General features: G+C 44.1%; 1 protein-coding gene across 1 annotated transcript; it reads right to left on the reverse strand.

Annotated features, from left to right (window-relative positions):
- Positions 1-19146: 19146 nt before the first annotated feature.
- LOC128312427 (uncharacterized) lies at positions 19147-21006 on the reverse strand. The gene has a single exon (XM_053206152.1). It carries the CDS (start codon positions 20359-20361, stop codon positions 19618-19620), a length of 744 nt encoding a protein of 247 aa, XP_053062127.1. The 5' UTR covers positions 20362-21006; the 3' UTR covers positions 19147-19617.

The following is a 21006-nucleotide window of genomic DNA, read 5'->3' on the forward strand; positions in this document are numbered from 1 at the left end:
TTGGAAATAGAGGAAGCCAGCGTGTCTGGGACCTAGAGAACCAACACAGCTAAGCACTGCATACACACAGAAGCAGAAGCCATGGTGCCCTGGTGTCTGCCCCACAGCCCAGCCTCCTAGGCCACTCCCAGGTAGCTGTGATGCCTGACAGGCTGTGGAGCCCCAGGACAAAGAAGAAAAGATGGTCTCTAGCTGCCAGGAGCAAATCTCACATTGGCAAAGAACAGAGAGTGTGCATGGCATCATTCAAGAACAACTCCTGACTTTGTCCAAGAAGCTGTCTTTTGAGGTCTTGGTGCCCAAGAGATTGGGCCTCTTGCCTTTGTTCCAGGAAGGCATGTTGATACCAACAAATTGGCTGTCCTCCTTGGGGACAACTGGTTTTGTCAGTGCTCTGCAAAACAAACAGTGTGTCTCATAGAGCATGGGAAGGAGTGTATAAGGAGAGCCCCGGATGACGTTGAAAAGGTGATGAAAAACTTTAAATCTAAAGTTGGATTCCTGGTGGATTTGCAGGACAGGGTGGGTGTTGGGGAAGGTGATCTTTTTAAAAAAATTTTATTAAGGGTCTGGTGATCTTTTTGACATAAGAGAACACATTTAAAACAACTTTGGGGGTGCCTGGGTGTCTCAGGCAATTGGGTCCGACTTCACCTCAGGTCATGATTTCACGATCCATGAGTTCAAGCCTCGCGTCGGGCTCTGTGCTAACAGCTCAGAGTCTGGAGCCTGCTTTGGATTCTGTGTCTCCTTCTCTCTCTGCCTGTCCCCTGCTCCCACTCTGTCTCTTTCTCTCAAAAATAAACATTTTAAAAATTATAAAAAATAAAAAATAAAACCACTTTGTATTGAAAAGAAAAGCCTAAGGCTGCCTAGATGTCTCAGTTGGACCTAGCATCTGACTTGATTTCAGCCCAGGTCATGATCCCAGGGTCGTGGTATTGAGCCCCGCCACAGGATCTGCACTGAGCATGGAGACTGCTTAAGATTCATTCTCAATCTCTCTCTGTCTCTCTATATTGAAAAGAAAGAAAACCCCAAATTGCACACAAACCTAATTCAAAACCCAAAACTTGACATTTTGAAAATGACACAAAGTCCAAGGATGTTTTGCTTATGGATGAAAAACTGTGGGCCTGGCTGGAAGAGCAGGAGAGATAAGAAAACCTGCTGAGTGAACTTGACAGTAAGCTGGAGTCAGGGGTCACATATAGAGAGGGAAAAGATCATATCTAAGATGAGACTGTGGGCTCCCTTGCTCAGGAAAGTTTTTGTAAGGAGATATCACAGTGAAAATTGGTGCAAGGTCAAAGGCAAGGTCAAGAGAAAGATTCTGAGCATCATCCAAACCCAGACCATGGTGATGATGACAGTTCAGGAAACGAAGGTGAATCTTCATCAACAATCTATTTTTCCTACAGCACTGAACCCAAGAAGGTCCACATAAATACATAGAAAAAAAAAACACAAAGTTATTTTTTAGTGAATGGAAAGAAGAAATCAGACACATTCCTAGAGACCACCAGTTTGCCCTGGAATGCCCAGGGATCAGAGCACCAGAAGATATTTATATAATATTGTCGATGCTGTGAATGGAGAGCACAGCTCTCAGAAGTCTATCTGGAAGCTGAGATGCACAAAGACACTTCAACGTGGTGGTGCTGGACAAAGTCAACTGCTTGGCATTATGACCCAAGGTTTTTAAGGAATCCTGGCCATGAAGAAGCCATTTGCAGAGAAGCTGACAAGGTCTCTTTGGAGAAGGAAGAACAAGGAGATCCTCGGCAAGAGCTCTCATCCTCACCAGGAACAGTAGAAGCTTTTCCTGGCATTATGGTAGAAAAAAGAATTTTGAACCCCCTCCTTGACACCACGCCCAGCTGCTGCCACTCAGGTATCACCTGTCTGTCCACAGGTAAAAGACCCTATCTCAAAAGGGCTGGGGGAAACTCTAAAGAGGGCTTACAAGTTCAAAGCTGCCAGACTGAAGCTGAGACACCAGCTCTTGCTGTGGAATGCAACTGAGTCCTTGAAGCCGAGGGTGTTTGTTCAGAACAAGTAATTTGAGTTGATTCTAATGATGCCTGCAAGGAGGCATCCCAATCAACTAATAACAAACTCTATTTGCTTTTCACCAGCCTGTGAAAACAGCAAAAATACATTTTATAATATTAATATATTTATGTTCTCCTCATATGAAATTACAATGTTCATAGTTATTTTTCAAAGAATTTATCATACTCATCATTCTTGCATTTTAACCCAAATGAAAGATTTTTAAAGCTTTTTAAAATTGTATCTATTATTCTTTTTAGATTTTTATTTACTTATTTTGATCTCTAAACCCAATGTGGGGCTTGAACTCACAACCCCAAGATCAAGAGTCTCATGCTCTTCTGACTGAGCCAGCCAGGTGCCTCAAGGCTTTTTTTTAAAAAACAATAGTTACTTTGACATTCTTTATTGAGTATTAATCATTTTAGGGAATACCTTAAAGCCAAAGTTTCATAAATGTTGCGCAATTACAGTTCATTATCTGGCAACATTTTAAAAATGTTTCTAATATACTGTTATAAACTTTGCAACTTAAAACTTCAAGTAATCACTTCAAACAGTGATGAATTCTAAGCTGATACAGCATGGTGACTATAGTTGATGATATTATATATTTGCAAGTTTCTAAGAGAGTAGATCTTAGAAATCTTCATCATAAGAAAAAATTTTGTAACTAGGTGTGGGGATGGATATTAACCAGACTTATGGTGATCGCCTCACGTTATATGCAAGCATTGAACCAGTATGTTGCATACCTGAAACTAATATGATGTCAATTATATCAAAAAAAGCATTTTGAGGGAGGGTGCCTGGGTGGCTCAGTCAGTTAAGTGTTTGACTTCAGCTCAGGTCATGATCTCACAGTTCGTGGGTTCGAGCCCCGCATTGGGCTTTGTCCTGACAGCTCAGAGCCTGGAGCCTGCTTCAGATTCTGTGTCTCCCTCTCTCTCTGCCCCTCCCCATTCGCACTCTGTATCTCTCTGTCTCTAAATAAACATTAAAAACAATTTTTTTTAATTTTTTTTAAGCTGGGTCTCTGAAGAACTGCTCTTGTTTAGAAGTAAGGATACACACAAAACTTAAGATACCAATAAAGCTTGCACTGAATTTAAGCTAAGAAATAGAAAAATAAGAATCTGGAGAATTATCAAGGCATAGGTCTCTTACCAAAACTCCCCACAAAACTGATTGTAAAATAAAGGAGAACATTTAAATTAAAAAGGCAATATTACTGAAGTACAGAGTACATTAATAAGCATTTTTGTCAGAGTATTAATGTTCCCATAAAACCAGAGTGATAACTTTTTACTAATTTAGTTGCTCATCTAACTTTGTCTAATAGAGAGGTCTAAATATATTTAATAAATTCAAGCAATGTATCATTTAACCAAGGAATTGGAATTTTAAAATATTTGTGTGGCAATATACCACATGAACATGAGTAAGTTTACATATTGCCAGAAGATTTGGATGTTGAATTTTCTGGTTATCTGGTTTACCAAATGTCAACGTTTTAGAACTTTGAGATATATAAGGACATTAAAACCATAATGAGTATAATCTCACTTCTTGGATTCAGAAAGTACTTTGGTATCTTTCAGAGCTTCATTGTTGTTATTATGAGCAATTATTGCTTTTAAATATATATATGTTTCATTTTAGAGAGAGAGAGAGAGAGCACACATGTGAGTGGGGGAGAGAGGGAGAGAGGGAGAGAGAGTATCTTAAGCAGTCTCACGTTCAGTGCGAACCCCAGTGGGAAGTTAGATCCCGCAATCCTGGGATCATGACCTGAGCCTAAATCAAGAGTCAGACGCTCAACCAACAGCCACCCAGGTGCCCCAAGTAATTCTCATTTTTAAATGGAGTACTTTAGACATACTAGGGCCGTCTGTGACATTCACTTGCTGTTGCTTTCTAGAAAATAAATTACCCATGTCAGGTTGGAAGGAAAAAAAAAAAGCTGGGTCTTCCAGAAGATTTTTTTTTCAAATAACTGGAACAATATATGTCTTTTGTGGAATGCACTGGTAAGATCTGGTGAGGAATGGATTGTTGAGTAAGAAAGAGGATTCAAGATCTCAGGTCCTCAGATGGGCAGCTGAAGTGCTAGATATAAAAGGAGAGGGGAAAACTGGAGAAGAATAAATATTTAAGGAAATAGTAGAGATAAATGTACCAAAATTAAAAAAAAAAAAAACAAAACATGAGGGGCACCTGGATGGCTGAGTCGGTTAAGCGTCCGACTTCGGCTCAGGTCATGATCTCACAGTTTGTGAGTTCGAGCCCCGAGTCAGGCTCTGTGCTGACAGATCAGAGCCTGGAGCCTGCTTCGGATTCTGTCTCCCTCTCTCTCTGCCCCTCCCCTGCTCACACTCTGTCTCTTAACAATAAATAAACGTTTAAAAATTTTTAAAATAGGGGTGGTTTGCTTTTATTGTTATTGGAATTCTTTGTGTACTCTAGACATAGACTCTTACCAGATTTGCAAATATTTTCTCCCATTCTGTGAATTTTATTTTCACTTTCTTGATAGTATCCTGTGATGCACAGAGTCTTTAGTCTTCATGAACCTAATTTGTCTGTTTTGTTGCTCTTGGCTTGTGGTTTGGGTGTCATGTTTAAGAAACATATTTAAGGCCACAAAGATTTGCTCCTATGTTTCCAAGAGTTTACAGCTTTAGCTCTTACATTTAGGCCTTGATCCTTCCGAGTTCCATTTTCTACATGTTGTGGATGACTCTTCCATGCCCAATACTGTGCCAAATTCTGTGTCAAACTCTGATTTTACTAAGGAGATAGTGACCATGTATCTAGAACCTCCCCCCTATCACCAACACTGGTTAGGTCATCACTGCGTCCAGGACCCTGGAGGGAAGCAGACACAGAGAACAGTCACCCTGAGCTGACAGCCGCACTGAATGCAGGAGAAGGCAGGAGAGAAGCCCAGGTGCTGTTTCCGAAGACCCCATCAGCAGGTCACCTGGGCAAAAAGTGAGAAATGTGAGGAAGATGGATGGATCAGGTCATGGTGAAGGTACCACAGAATTCTGATCTTCAGCCCACAGCAGAGGCTGGTGTCCCAGGTCCTTCTAATGCCTGCTAACACCTCCATGGGAGCAGAGATGCAGAAAGAAGCTGCTTCCTGATTGGCCAGCCCAGGGCCTGGTCTATGTGGGGTGGGGGACTGCATGGGGTGGGGGAAGGACTGGCTTCCTGGAACCATCTCAGTGTGGGGTGGGGAGGGGGTAGGGAGAGAGTTGTGGAGGAAGGGACACCTGGTCTCAATAGGATCCCGTTGATCCTGGCAGGGCACAGCTGCTGTCAGTCACACCAGTAAAGATCCTGTTGGTTCAACGCCGCCGTTAGAGTCCCCTGGGGGGAGGTGTGCACAGGTGTTCTCTTCAAGACAGCTGCACAGCGCCCCCTGCTGGTCTCAGATACGTGAGCACCAGCACAGGGCTTTCACAGGGGCTTGGAGTGGAATTTTGTGGTTTGTGAACCTGGGTGGAATCAAATTTACACCTTTATTACAACTAACCCGTAACTAAAATTTAGCAGTTCCTTCAGTGGTGAATATAAGTATCAAACTACCGCAGTATTGGCGATACCTATTTGTCACCAATAGAAATCGCAGCTCTATTCAGATCACATCATAGTTATTGACCAACTTCTAAATATGGTTCATACTTATCACTACATTTAAATCCTCATAGTTATTAGATTCAACCTGATGCTACAATCTCATAGATTTGTTAATTCTAATATCATGATAACCGTGCTTCAATACAATTAGATTTATTTGTAATCCTGTGCACCCGTCAACACTCTCCAAAGACCTCCAGGACACACCTGTAGGCAAACAGGGTTGGATTTATGGACTCGTTTCAATGTTAGATACTGGATATCCTGAGAGGTGGCTGAGTGGCTCACTAACAAGGTGTTAGGAAAGAATTGTAGAATTTGGGTTTGCACTAGGGAATTTTGGACAGCATTCAAGGGAGCAGGGCTTTTCTGAGTGGTTGGATGCTGTCAGGAAGCCAGGGTGATTTTATCAGTGAATAGTGTCCTAATTCTAACCTAGGAGTAGGAGCCTAGATCATGTCTAAAGCTGTAGCTGGTGGAGAAGAAGCAGGCCCTCCTATGAGCCAACCAAGGTGGGGGGCATTGGTCATTTTGTGGTTTGTCTGTGTGCAGATGGGACCGCGGAGTAGTCTTGTTTTGTTTTGATCCATCACTGGCCTTGTCTGAGGCTGGCGTTCTGTGAAATTGTTTATGTTTTCAGGAGCTGGGGGACCAAGCCAACTCCCAGCATCTCAAGACTTGCCTGATAGGACCAGGCAGGCTCCCAGCTGTCAGGAGCTACCTTTCTCTTGCTCACCTATATATCTTAAGAAAATGATAGTGGTTTTATGAGTATTTTAAATATGCATCCGTGTTCTTGTTCTGCAGTGCCCAGCCTATTTCTCATTCTTTTTTTTCCCTCTACAGTATGTGTGGAGATCTCTCTAGATGCTTATGGCTGCATAGTACTCTGTTAACGGGATGCCTGCATCTCACCCATAACTATTAAACCTGGGGGTTGGAGCCAGGCATCAATTCCAAGATGCCACAAAGCTTGGAAACCCCTGCCCTATGTGACACTTCTGGAAATCTTACCGCCTGTTAGAATCACCTGGGGAAGGGTTCTTTTAAAAATCTGTTGCCTAAGAAATGGAGCAATGGTTATGTTCTATTTCTTTATCTGGTGTTAGTCACACAGGAGGGTTCACTTGGTGTGAGCTCATCAAGCTGTACACTTGTGGTTTGTGCACTTGTCTGTATGTTAAACTTCAGGAAAGCATTTCAGCCTGTTGCCTGAACCTTTCCCAAACCAAATGAAAAAGAACCATTGAGGGCAGGCTCAGACTGTCATAGTGTCTAAAGCTCCTAAGTGATTCTGCTGTGATTCTTGCTGCCCTGGAGACTGACCAACTCTGTGGTCACATATACCGCACATGTCCCCCCACAGAACAGGGGGGAGGGGCAGAGAACATACCCAACAGAGCTCCACATGAGAGAGGAGCTGCCAGCTAGAAGGAATGGAGGGACATCTTGTTTCACTCACACTGACGGGTTGTAACCAGTACGTTGCACATTATTACATCCCTACCCACATATAAGGGCTTCCTAAAGCCTCACGCTTTCATAGATTTTTTTTCTCTTTCTAATTTGCAGCATTTTTATTACCATGAAAGAGTGGTCTTTACCTCTTAGGCTTCTGTGAATTGCCCAGTGTATATGTCTCTGTATGTTTCCATGAGACCTCCTTTCCTTCTCTTGATTAGTGTTTTTCTCATTTCCCAGACCTTAATCACCTGCCTTGTAAATATCTTTTCCCACTTTGTAATCCAGCATTTGTAGTTGCCTCTTTTATCTCTTTGAATAGAAATTTGAAGTTTGATATTCACTGATTTGTTTCACCTCTATATAGTGCCATGCTTAAGCAGGACCCTCAGGTTACAAAAAAAGGGGGGCGGCGCCTGGGCAGCTCAGTTGGTTAAGCGTCCGACTTTGGCTCAGGTCCTGATTTCACTTCAGCTCAGGTCCTGATCTCCCTGTTTGTGAGTTTGAGCCCCGCATTGGAGTCTGTGCTGACAGCTCAGAGCCTAGAGCCTGGTTCGGATTCTGCGTCTCCCTCTCTCTCTGCCCCTCTGCTGCTCTCTCTCTCTCTCTCTCTCTCTCTCTGAAAAATAAATAAACATCTAAGAAAGAAGGTGCTTCTGCATTTTACTCATTATCTTTATGGTTTTATTTTAATTGCATTTCGGTTTCTTTTTAATGATGTGACGTACAGAGTCCACCTTAATTTTTCTCCCTACAGAGAACCAATTTTAACAATAGCATCAGTGATTGACTTTTCCCCCACTGGTTTTCAGACTACTGCCTTATGTACCAAGTGTCTACTTGAAGCCTCTTTTCTATCAGGAGCTCCCTGACCTTGATCCTGTGCCAACTTAATGCCACAGTTAGTGCCCGAAACCCTGAGGCACCTGGATTAGGAAAAGAGTACATGAAATTTGGTGAGTCCAGGGGAAGTCAAGGACTTAGTTCCCCCCGTCCTCCACATCCTGCTGGGCAGAGACCCATAGACTTTGGGTTAAAAATCCCAGCGGGAGGAAAAGCTACATTGGAACTTAGGATAAAGTCCTGAGAGAATCAGTGTGACAGGTAAAATATGTGCTACTTACAATACCCCTCCCCCCCCCCGGTCCCTGAGGATCCTGAAGGTGCTGAACAGGGAGATACTTTGGGGTTTCTATTGAGAGAAGCTAGAGGTATGAACGGCTCCTGCTAATAAAGGAGCATGCCCAGGTAGAGAGGCTGAGGGAGGGAAGGGGAGATTGGCTCATAGCAAGTGGGAGGAGGTTTCACTGCCATTACCCTGGGAACCTCTCCTCTGTCCCCTGTGAAGACAATACAAATTACACCTGCAGACTTTTGAATTTGCACTTATTTTGATAAAGGAAAGGGGGTTGGAGTTCTGGGCAAGAGCCATGGTCAAGGGAGGGTGCTGAGCCTCAACTGCTGGAAATTATTTTAGTTGAGGTTGTGTGGCTATAAGAGGTCACCATGAGGCTGCTCTCTGGAAGGTTACCATGAGGATGCCCATGGAAGGAACATCTGTTCTGCAGAGAGCAGGACAGGTACCGAAGAAGGATCATTCTGCAACTTCACCGAAGATGTTTCTTAGCACCTAATGTTTAAACATTTTCTTATTCTATGGCCTGAAATGCCATGGTTGGGGCTCGGGTGAGTTCAGTGGGAAAGGGGATGTTCACTTTGAAACACAGTAATTCAGAACCTCTAAGGCCAGCAAGAAACCAAGATAAAACCCACAGGTGATGGTTCTAACATAGACACTCAGACCCACAAAAGAGAGGGGTCCCTGCCACAGCAGGGCAGGAAGGAGTGCCCTGGTCCCGATCCCTGATCCCATGAGCAGAGGAGCCTGTGCAGCCAAATTCTAGACCCTGAGAAGAAGGAAAAACATTTTTGAGACTGTGCTTCCACTGCCTTTTCTCCGCCAACTGGGGATGGGGGAGTGGCTTTCATGGTAATCTGCTCTCTGATCCCTGACTACAATCCTGCCCCATGTCCAAATCCTTCCTTGTGCTGCCAATGCCACAGCTGAAGGGGAGGAGAAAAAGAAAGCATCTTCTCCTTCAGAAATGAATGAATGAATGAATGAATGAGTGATTAGTATTTGTCTATCCTGTTGACCACACTATCAAGGATACCCAGAAGAGCATGTGATGCACTCATGATTCTCAATAAATCACCATAGGCGTACCCCTGTTATTTCCAAGTCCCTGTTCTATTTTGAAGCCACCTTTCTCCCCACCTTCACTCCACTGCAGTGACCTGTGCTACACGACAGAGTCCATCTTCAGCCACGCTGTCCCCTAGGTCCAGGATGTGCTTGTTGGAAGAGGGGAATGGGGCTGGCTCCCAGAACAATGGCTGGCCTGAGGTCCCACATACAGGAGATTGCAGTGTGGCTGCTACCTAGAGAGGGTCTAAGAGATCCCTCTATGAAGCCAGGAAAGGAGCAGAGGGTGTGAGAAGAGACATGGGGGGTGGGGGGAGTGGCTCTGAGAAATGTCAAGAGGAAGGAGCTCTTCAAGATTGAAGGAAATTCCAGGGTAGAGGAACACAAAATGAAGGAATTACCCCTGAGGCCCTATAGGCCTTAAGCCTGATGTTGCGGAAGCTGCCAGGCAAGGGTAGACCCAGCTGACCCACAACCAGTGAGGCCATCAGAGGACTCTAAGGGACATCATTCAGGTCCCAGGACTCCCTGGAAGCATCCCAGGCAGGCTTCCTACCCTCCAGGTCACACTTCCATAAGCGCTGAGTGCCCCCAGGCTGGTACTTCCAGGAGAACCTCAGCACCAAGTCCCATCAATTACCAGCATCTAGCACCCCAGGAGGCCCTGCAGCATGACCCCTTCCCATCCCTGCCTCAATGGGACTGGTCTAGTCACCTCAGTGGCCACCATCTGCACCCCACCAGGACACCTTGGAGTCCCCTATTTCCTCTCCTTGAAGTCATCTATTTAAAAGTGTCCCTGTGATTTCCCACTTCTTCCTTCTGGCCTTTCTTCCACCAGAAACAAGAAAGGGCACTTCTCACTCCCCTCTTCGTTTGATTAAACTACATTTCCTCCAGAGGGTTGGAGGAGTATCACTTCTAGGGCACAGGGTGCTATGGGGAAATAAACCCAAGCAGATTACCAGACAGGAAAGGGAGATTGAGGGGGGTCTCTTAGAAGAGGAGACAGCACACAGAGCAGCACACAGGCCCCAGCACAGGTTTCTGGGCACAGGATTCAGGGAGCAGGAAACCAACTGGTGTCCTGCATGGGGGCCTGCAGGGCTTGCTGAGGACCAACAAGCCACTGCTGGTGGCTGCAGTAGGATGAGGTCTTTCATTCACTCTGCAAATTTTTAATCAAAGAACAAACAAGACAAAGGTCTCTGCCCTCGAGGAGTTTACATTCTAGCAGGGGAGACAAGCATAGATAATAAAGAGAATAAGTAAAATATATGAAATATTAGATGGTGATATGCACATAAAAAAATAGAATGGATCTAGAAACTCAGGACTAAGCGGGTCACAGTTGCAACACCAGGTGTCACCACAGTCATTAGGTCCTCTTCGCTCTGCCCTGTCCTTGTACAGTGGGTGGGAGAGCCACATCTGCTGCAGGCTGCATCCTGCACTTCAAGGGAGTCCAAGGTCTGTGTTGAGTTTTGTCAAAGGACTCTGTTCTTGGAATCGCAGCCTGGACCCTGGGGCCTCGCAACGGTGGCAGGCAGGTTCTGTCATCCAATGGTTGCTGGGTGTCAGGGACAGCTGTGTGGTCAGGGTACACCCATCAAGCACAGTCCCCTTTGTGGTGCCAGACCTTGGCCTCATCAGGAGCCTCTGCCCACCATGCCTCAGCTGATTGGTCAAGGAAGAACACATAATCACGCTGGACCAATCGGATTTCTCCTCTGGCCACTTGGTAACCCAGAAGGAAAGACTCACCTGGCTTCATTCCAGGCCACTTGGCAATGAGGAACATGCCACTTTGGGCTCCATCAGCTTACCTGCTAGTTAGTCCCCTCACCATCCACCTCTGGGCTAGAGAAGAGTTGGAGGACACCCCGCATGGGTTCCCTGCTTCTGCTATGCTGACCTCTCCTTTTCAGTTAACCCCACTTAAAACATTGTCACTCCATTATTCTTTATTTTATTTTATTTTATTTTATTTTATTTTATGTTACTTTAAGTAGGCTCCATGCCCAATGTGGAGCTTGAACTCATGACCCTGAGATCAAGAGTCAAGTGCTTTACCAACTGAACCAGCCAGGCACCCCCTATTATTCTTTAAACATAGTAAGCTGACTGTGCTGTTAATACACTCTGTGTTTCCTGACCCATGGTGGGTTTTTTCCCCTAATTTTTAAAAGCAATTACAATTAGTCTAATAATAACAAAAAACTTTAAAAAAACAAAAAAAAAAGTCTAACTCATAAACTAATTAGTGAAGATTTGCTCTTAGCAGAATCTTCCCTAGCCATCCTAGAGCACAGCACAAATTTCCTTCTCTTTTATTCAGAGTTCCCCTACATTTAATCACTGAGCTTTATCATAATTATTTTATGGGGCCAGAGGCAGATGCATGGTTTCTAATGTTCATATACATTTTATTATACCCTACTGACTAAAAGGTTATTGCTGCTACATACCATACTTGCACTTGCAGCACTAATTATTGTTATTACTAATTATTTTTCATTCAGTTTGTAGATTCCTAGGTCCCTTATTTTCCATACCTAATAGTCCTTTGTCCCTTCTTGGCTAAGATGGACCTTCTTCTCTCATGTTTAATGCATTGACCAGAATCTTTAGAATAAGGTTTTAAATATTAGTGGTGTAAAAGACACTGTAACTGTGGCTGGACATGGATGTGGACATGATGTGGAACTGAAACAGCAGTTGAACCCAAAGGAATGATGAAGGCAACTAGTTGGAGCCCAAGTATGTGTAGATGGTTCTGTCTGCTTGGAGCCTGGTTCCCAAAAGAGGTTACAATGAAAGTTGAGGGCATGTACTCTTGCATGCGGGGGTTGATAGACCAATGGAATACTTACTCTCATCAAACGACGCTTGGAGTTTATTTCAACATGTAGATATGGTGGGATCCTCTGATGAGGTGGTTTTGTGCAAGCAGTGAGTGCCTCCACCACATTCTGGTTCCTCTACTTCACAAAGTAACTGCTTTCTCAGGAAAAGCAAATAAATTTGGGGGTCAATTTGAAGTGTCTCACTTATCACACCCCCCCCCTCACTGATATTACCAGCTTAATGCTGAAGCCCCAACAATACAGCAACATACACTAGAGAAACATACAATAGAGCAACATACACTAGAAGCCAGAATGTAGAGACTGTGAAAAACCCTCCTGCCTGGGACCTTAGAGGAAGGAAAGTTGGGTATGTAACTCTCCTTCCCAAAACCAAACTCTAAATGGCATACAGAGGCCTGTGAGAGGCCCATGGAGATCTTGCCCTCCACTCCCTTTTCCTGGCCAGACCCTGTCTCTCCAACCCAATTGTAGTCCTCTGTTCCTGTCCACCCTGTGTGTTCTGTTGAGGGCACCTGACTTATCCAGGAAGCCCTTCTTGGGCTTTTTGTGTGTGTAGTGGGTGGGAAGAGGGTGTGCCACTGTGAGCCCAGAGCTGCCACAGCCTTGAAAAGGTAGAAAAACCCAGGCTCCAGCCCCTGCAGGCCTCATGGCACTCCAGAGCCTGGGCTTCTGCTTCATTTTGTGAGCTGCCTACAACCTGCCCATAAATCCTCTCTCCCTAGCCTGAGCTCATTTGATTTCTGTTTCTGTCACAACCAGAAGTGCCTCAGCTAACCCAAGCCAATGGGCTTTCTTGGGAATGGCCTGGTATCAGACAGTGGATACAGAGCAAGGTGCTGATGATGGAGACAGGATTCCTACAGGGTAACTTTGGGACACTAATGGAAACTCCAGAGAGATTAATCATATTCACTGTCTCAGAGGGAAACAGATTGGGCCAATACACTTGTGAGTCATAATTGTCATGGTGGATGAGGTCAAGGATTTTACCTCCCTGGGGCCTGTAACTTTCCTGGCTTCCTAATTGCCTAGAATTGCTTAGGAGAAACCACCCATAATTAAAAAGAAAAACAAAAGAAAACCCTAATGTGCACTATACCGGTGACGTCTATTATTTGTCAGCAGTCCCCGCTTCAGATCCCTGGGGCTTAGCTCTTTGTTTCATGTACAGTCATCCACTATCTGCTGTGAGATAAATCTTGCTCCTTGCACCGTCTAATTTTGTGCAGAACCATCATAGAGTCCACCACAGAGGCACCACCGACAAATGTTATTATTCTAGGAAATGTACACGAATAGTCTACATTCAGGGTCTTGAAATGAACAACATATATAATGATAGCCTTTTTTTTCAATATATGAAATTTATTGTCAAATTGGTTTCCATATAACACCCAGTGCTCATCCCAAAATGTTCCCTCCTCAATACCCATCACCCACCCTCCCCTCCCTCCCACCCCCCATCAACCCTCAGTTTGTTCTCAGTTTTTAACAGTCTCTTATGCTTTGGCTCTCTCCCACTCTAACCTCTTTTTTTTTTTTTTTTTTTTTTTGCTTCCCCTCCCCCATGGGTTTCTGTTAAGTTTCTCAGGATCCACATAAGAGTGAAACCATATGGTATCTATCTTTCTCTGTATGGCTTATTTCACTTAGCATCACACTCTCCAGTTCCATCCACGTTGCTACAAAAGGCCATATTTCATTCTTTCTCATTGCCACATAGTATTCCATTGTGTATATAAACCACAATTTCTTTATCCATTCATCAGTTGATGGACATTTAGGCTCTTTCCATAATTTGGCTATTGTTGAGAGTGCTTCTATAAACATTGGGGTACAAGTGCCCCTATGCATCAGTACTCCTGTATCTCTTGGGTAAATTCCTAGCAGTGCTATTGCTGGGTCATAGGGTAGGTCTATTTTTAATTTTCTGAGGAACCTCCACACTGCTTTCCAGAGAGGCTGCACCAATTTGCATTCCCACCAACAGTGCAAGAGGGTTCCCGTTTCTCCATATCCTCTCCAGCATCTATAGTCTCCTGATTTGTTCATTTTGGCCACTCTGACTGGCGTGAAGTGATATCTGAGTGTGGTTTTGATTTGTATTTCCCTGATAAGGAGCGACGTTGAACATCTTTTCATGTGCCTGTTGGCCATCCGGATGTCTTCTTTAGAGAAGTGTCTATTCATGTTTTCTGCCCATTTCTTCACTGGGCTATTTGTTTTTCGGGTGTGGAGTTTGGTGAGCTCTTGATAGATTTTGGATACTAGCCCTTTGTCCAATATGTCATTTGCAAATATCTTTTCCCATTCCGTTGGTTGCCTTTTAGTTTTGTTGGTTGTTTCCTTTGCTGTGCAGAAGCTTTTTATCTTCATAAGGTCCCAGTAATTCATTTTTGCTTTTAATTCCCTTGCCTTTGGGGATGTGTCGAGTAAGAGATTGCTACGGCTGAGGTCAGAGAGGTCTTTTCCTGCTTTCTCCTCTAGGGTTTTGATGGTTTCCTGTCTCACATTCAGGTCCTTTATCCATTTTGAGTTTATTTTTGTGAATGGTGTGAGAAAGTGGTCTAGTTTCAACCGTCTGCATGTTGCTGTCCAGTTCTCCCAGCACCATTTGTTAAAGAGACTGTCTTTTTTCCATTGGATGTTCTTTCCTGCTTTGTCAAAGATGAGTTGGCCATACGTTTGTGGGTCTAGTTCTGGGGTTTCTATTCTATTCCATTGGTCTATGTGTCTGTTTTTGTGCCAATACCATGCTGTCTTGATGATGACAGCTTTGTAGTAGAGGCTAAAGTCTGGGATTGTGATGCCTCCTGCTTTGGTCTTCTTCTTCAAAATTCCTTTGGCTATTCGGGGCCTTTTGTGGTTCCATATGAATTTTAGGATTGCTTGTTCTAGTTTTGAGAAGAATGCTGGTGCTATTTTGATTGGGATTGCATTGAATGTGTAGATAGCTTTGGGTAGTATTGACATTCTGACAATATTTATTCTTCCAATCCATGAGCAGGGAATGTCTTTCCATTTCTTTATATCTTCTTCAATTACCTTCATAAGCTTTCTATAGTTTTCAGCATACAGATCTTTTACATCTTTGGTTAGATTTATTCCTAGGTATTTTATGCTTCTTGGTGCAATTGTGAATGGGATCAGTTTCTTTATTTGTCTTTCTGTTGCTTCATTGTTAGTGTACAAGAATGCAACTGATTTCTGTACATTGATTTTGTATCCTGCAACTTTGCTGAATTCATGTATCAGTTCTAGCAGACTTTTGGTGGAATCTATCAGATTTTTCATGTATAATATCATGTCATCTGCAAAAAGCGAAAGCTTGACTTCATCTTTGCCAATTTTGATGCCTTTGATTTCCTTTTGTTGTCTGATTGCTGATGCTAGAACTTCCAACACTATGTTAAACAACAGCGGTGAGAGTCGGCATCCCTGTCGTGTTCCTGATCTCAGGGAAAAAGCTCTCAGTTTTTCCTCATTGAGGATGATGTTAGCTGTGGGCTTTTCATAAATGGCTTTTATGATGTGTAAGTATGTTCCTTCTATCCCGACTTTCTCAAGGGTTTTTATTAAGAAAGGGTGCTGGATTTTGTCAAAGGCCTTTTCTGCATCGATTGACAGGATCATATGGTTCTTCTATTTTTTTTTTTATTAATGTGATGTATCACGTTGATTGATTTGCGAATGTTGAACCAGCCCTGCATCCCAGGAATGAATTGCACTTGATCATGGTGAACAATTCTTTTTATATGCTGTTGAATTCAATTTGCTAGTATCTTATTGAGAATTTTTGCATCCATATTCATCAGGGATATTGGCCTGTAGTTCTCTTTTTTTACTGGGTCTCTGTCTGGTTTAGGAATCAAAGTAATACTGGCTTCATAGAATGAGTCTGGAAGTTTTTCTTCCCTTTCTATTTCTTGGAATAGCTTGAGAAGGATAGGTATTATCTCTGCTTTAAACATCTGGTAGAACTCCCCTGGGAAGCCATCTGGTCCTGGACTTATTTGTTGGGAGATTTTTGATAACCGATTCAATTTCTTCGCTGGCGATGGGTCTGTTCAAGCTTTCTATTTCCTCCTGATTGAGTTTTGGAAGAGTGTGGGTGTTGAGGAATTTGTCCTTTTCTTCCAGGTTGTCCAATTTGTTGGCATATAATTTTTCATAGTATTCCCTGATAATTGTTTGTATCTCTGAGGGATTGGTTGTAATAATTCCATTTTCATTCATGATTTTATCTATTTGGGTCATCTCCCTTTTCTTTTTGAGAAGCCTGGCTAGGGGTTTGTCAATTTTGTTTATTTTTTCAAAAAACCAACTCTTGGTTTTGTTGATCTGCTCTACCGTTTTTTTAGATTCTATATTGTTTATTTCTGCTCTGATCTTTATTATTTCTCTTCTTCTGCTGGGTTTAGGCTGCCTTTGCTGTTCTGCTTCTATTTCCTTTAGGTGTGCTGTTAGATTTTGTATTGGGGATTTTTCTTGTTTCTTGAGATAGGCCTGGATTGCGATGTATTTTCCTCTCACTGCCTTCGCTGCATCCCAAAGCGTCTGGATTGTTGTATTTTCATTTTCGTTTGTTTCCATATATTTTTTAATTTCTTCTCTAATTGCCTGGTTGACCCACTCATTCTTTAGTAGGGTGTTCTTTAACCTCCATGCTTTTGGAGGTTTTCCAGACTTTTTCCTGTGGTTGATTTCAAGCTTCATAGCATTGTGGTCTGAAAGTATGCATGGTATAATTTCAATTCTTATAAACTTATGAAGGGCTGTTTTGTGACCCAGTATATGATCTATCTTGGAGAATGTTCCACGTGCACTTGAGAAGAAAGTATATTCTGTTGCTTTGGGATGCAGAGTGCTAAATATATCTGTCAAGTCCATCTGATCCAATGTGTCATTCAGGGCCCTTGTTTCTTTATTGACCGTGTGTCTAGATGATCTATCCATTTCTGTAAGTGGAGTGTTAAAGTCCCCTGCAATTACCACATTCTTATCAATAAGGTTGCTTATGTTTATGAGTAATTGTTTTATATATTTGGGGGCTCCGGTATTCGGTGCATAGACATTTATAATTGTTAGCTCTTCCTGATGGATAGACCCTGTAATTATTATATAATGCCCTTCTTCATCTCTTGTTACAGCCTTTAATTTAAAGTCTAGTTTGTCTGATATAAGCATGGCTACTCCAGCTTTCTTTTGGCTTCCAGTAGCATGATAAATAGTTCTCCATCCCCTCACTCTCAATCTAAACGTGTCCTCAGGTCTAAAATGAGTCTCTTGTAGACAGCAAATAGATGGGTCTTGTTTTTTTATCCATTCTGATACCCTATGTCTTTTGGTTGGCACATTTAATCCATTTACGTTTATTATAGAAAGATACGGGTTTAGAGTCATTGTGATGTCTGTATGTTTTATGCTTGTAGTGATGTCTCTGGTATTTTGTCTCACAGGATCTCCCTTAGGATCTCTTGTAGGGCTGGTTTAGTGGTGACAAATTCCTTCAGTTTTTGTTTGTTTGGGAAAACTTTTATCTCTCCTTCTATTCTAAATGACAGACTTGCTGGATAAAGGATTCTCAGCTGCATATTTTTTCTGTTTAGCACACTGAAGATCTCGTGCCAATCCTTTCTGGCCTGCCAAATTTCAAAAGAGAGATCAGTCACGAGTCTTATAGGTCTCCCTTTATATGTTAGGGCACGTTTATCCCTTGCTGCTTTCAGAATTTTCTCTTTATCCTTGTATTTTGCCAGTTTGACTATGATATGTTGTGCAGAAGATCGATTCAAGTTACGTCTGAAGGGAGTTCTCTGTGCCTCTTGGATTTCAATGCCTTTTTCCTTCCCCAGTTCAGGGAAGTTCTCAGCTATTACTTCTTCAAGTACCCCTTCAGCACCTTTCCCTCTCTCTTCCTCCTCTGGGATACCAATTATGCATATATTATTTCTTTTTAGTGTATCACTTAGTTCTCTAAATTTCCCCCTCATACTCCTAGATTTTTTTTATCTCTCTTTCTCTCAGCTTCCTCTTTTTCCATAACTTTATCTTCTAGCTCACCTATTCTCTCCTCTGCCTCTTCAATCCGAGCCGTCGTTGTTTCCGTTTTATTTTGCATTTCGTTTAAAGCGTTTTTCAGCTCCTTGTGACTGTTCCTTAGTCCCTTGATCTCTGTAGCAAGAGATTCTCTGCTGTCCTCTATACTGTTTTCAAGCCCAGTGATTAATTTTATGACTATTATTCTAAATTCACTTTCTGTTATATTATTTAAATCCTTTTTGATCAGTTCATTAGCTGTTGTTATTTCCTGGAGATTCTTCTGAGGGGAATTCTTCCATTTGGTCATTTTGGATAGTCCCTGGAGTGGTGAGGACCTGCAGAGCACTTCCCCTGTGCTGTGGTGTATAACTGGAGTTGGTGGGCGGGCTGCAGTCAGTCCTGATGTCTGCCCCCAGCCCACCGCTGGGGCCACAGTCAGACTGGTGTGTGCCCTCTCTTCCCCTCTCCTAGGGGCAGGATTCACTGTGGGGTGGCGTGGCCCGTCTGGGCTACTTGCACACTGCCAGGCTTGTGGTGCTGGGGATATGGCATATTAGCTGAGGTGGGTAGGCAAGGTGCACGGGGGCAGGAGGGGCAGGCTTAGCTCGCTTCTCCTTAGGTGGTCCACTTCAGAAGGGGCCCTGTGGCAGCGGGAGAGACTCAGATCCGCTGCCGGAGGTTTGGCTCCGCAGAAGCACAGCGTTGGGTGTTTGCACGGAGCGAGCAAGTTGCCTGGCAGGAACTGGTTCCTCTTATGCCCAGAATTCGTGATCCCCAAAGACCACCAGGGAGCCAAGTCCGATGCAAAAGCAAAAGAGCCTTTATTCAAGCTAGCTCGAGCTCAATCCCCTACCTGTACCGACACAGCGGTGGGATACCGGGGAGAGAGAGCGAGTTTCAAAAGGACAAAGGTTTTATTGGGGCCTAGGGGCAGTTGGTGAGGTAATGGCTATGGCCTCAGCTGATTGGCTGGGGAATGGTCCGAGTCCTCTTAGGCAGGTGAGGGGGGGAGTTACTCAAGGGGAGGAGGTGTGGTCAAGGTGAAGGACACAGAACAAGATGGAGTCAGCCGGCGTAGGCCTGCCCTTTCATTCCCCCCTTGTCATGTAGCTTAGGGACCCAATCATGGGACCGGCTGCATTTATGGTGACAAGGGGAACAGAGTTTGGAGGTTTACGCAAAGTTCTGGGAAGCAAGTGTCCCTGGGGTGGCTCTGGGAGGTCTGATTAAGTATTGTCCCCAAGCTGGTGTCTATGATCTGCCAGGTGATGTTTTGGGGGCCGTGGGGACTCCCGGCAGCATGAGCAATGACAAGCAGAGTTAACAGAGTTACCAATATTAGGTGGGTCGAATGCGCTGTAGCTTGAGCTTGAGCGGGTTGTGTTGGTCCCAACTGATGGCCCATTGCGTGACGAAGTCCTTCTGTATCGAGGAGGGGTCCGCTGGCCGAACGTGGGTGTGATAGACCCAGGTCACGATGCCGTCTACTTTGAGAGCGGTGGGGGTTGTCAACATCACGATGTAGGGTCCCTTCCAGCGCGGCTCGAGGGTCTCTCGGTGGTGCCTCTTGATGTAGACCCAGTCTCCCGGCCTGTACTGATGAGGTGTCGGGGTCGGGCCAGCCTCATAGATGGCACGGAGGCGCAGCCAAATGTCCTCATGCGCCCTCTGGAGCCCGCTCAAGGAAAGAAAAAGTTCTTGATCTTTAAACTCAGCAATAAGTTCAGCTCGAAGGCTGGGAATAACAGGGGGTGGCCTGCCAAACATGATCTCGTAGGGAGTAAAACCCAAAGTGTAAGGAGTGTTTCTAACCCGGTAAAGGGCGTACGGTAGGAGAGTCACCCAGTCCCCACCAGTCTCCATGGTTAATTTGGTAAGGGTCTCTTTTAGGGTTCTATTCATTCTTTCTACCTGTCCTGAGCTCTGGGGCCTATAAGCACAATGTAATTTCCAGTTTGCCCCTACCGCCTTGGCTACTGCCTGTGTTACCTGCGAGATAAAAGCTGGTCCATTGTCTGATCCTACCAGGGCAGGAAAACCATACCTGGATAAGATGTCTTCTAGTAGCTTCTTAACCACCATCTGAGCCGTTTCATGCTTGGTTGGGTATGCCTCCACCCAGCCAGAGAAGGTGTCTGTAAATACTAAAAGATATTTAAAACCATACTTTCCTGGTTTGACTTCAGTGAAGTCGACTTCCCATTGGGCTCCTGGTCTGGTGCCTCTGAGCCTGGTTCCTTTTTTATTTGATGTGGCTCTCTCATTGGTGAGTTGGCAGGTCTTGCAGGCAGATACAACTTGCTCTATTTTGGTGTCCTGTTGGTGAATCTTGATTCCGGCATGTCGGATTGAGTCTTTTAATTTTCAGGCCCCCATGTGAGTAGACCAATGCATGTGCTCTAATACTGAGACTCTGAGCCGGTCTGGCAGCACGAGCTCCTTGTTAGGTGTATACCACCATCCCTTTATCTCCTGGGCCATGGGGAGTTTCTTGATCCACTGTAACTCCTCCTGGGAGTATTTGGGCTGGTCTGGTAAAACTGGGTCTCCCGGGTCCAGTAGTTGTATGGTCATGGTGGGGACTGAAGTAAGGGCTACTGCCATGGCTGCCTGGTCAGCCTTTCGATTACCTCTAGCTCCTGGGTTATCAGCTTTTTGGTGCCCTTGGCAGTGGATAATGGCTAGCTTGGCAGGAAGCCATAAGGCTGTAAGCAGGTTAAGTATCTC

Source organism: Acinonyx jubatus, chromosome D3 (assembly GCF_027475565.1).
Source record: "Acinonyx jubatus isolate Ajub_Pintada_27869175 chromosome D3, VMU_Ajub_asm_v1.0, whole genome shotgun sequence".
Taxonomy (NCBI): Eukaryota; Metazoa; Chordata; class Mammalia; order Carnivora; family Felidae; genus Acinonyx; species Acinonyx jubatus.

What these genes read in the sequence shown, in the direction of transcription:
- LOC128312427 (XM_053206152.1), bottom strand. Translation starts at nt 20,361, where the DNA reads ATGGTGGTTAAGAAGCTACTAGAAGACATCTTATCCAGGTATGGTTTT.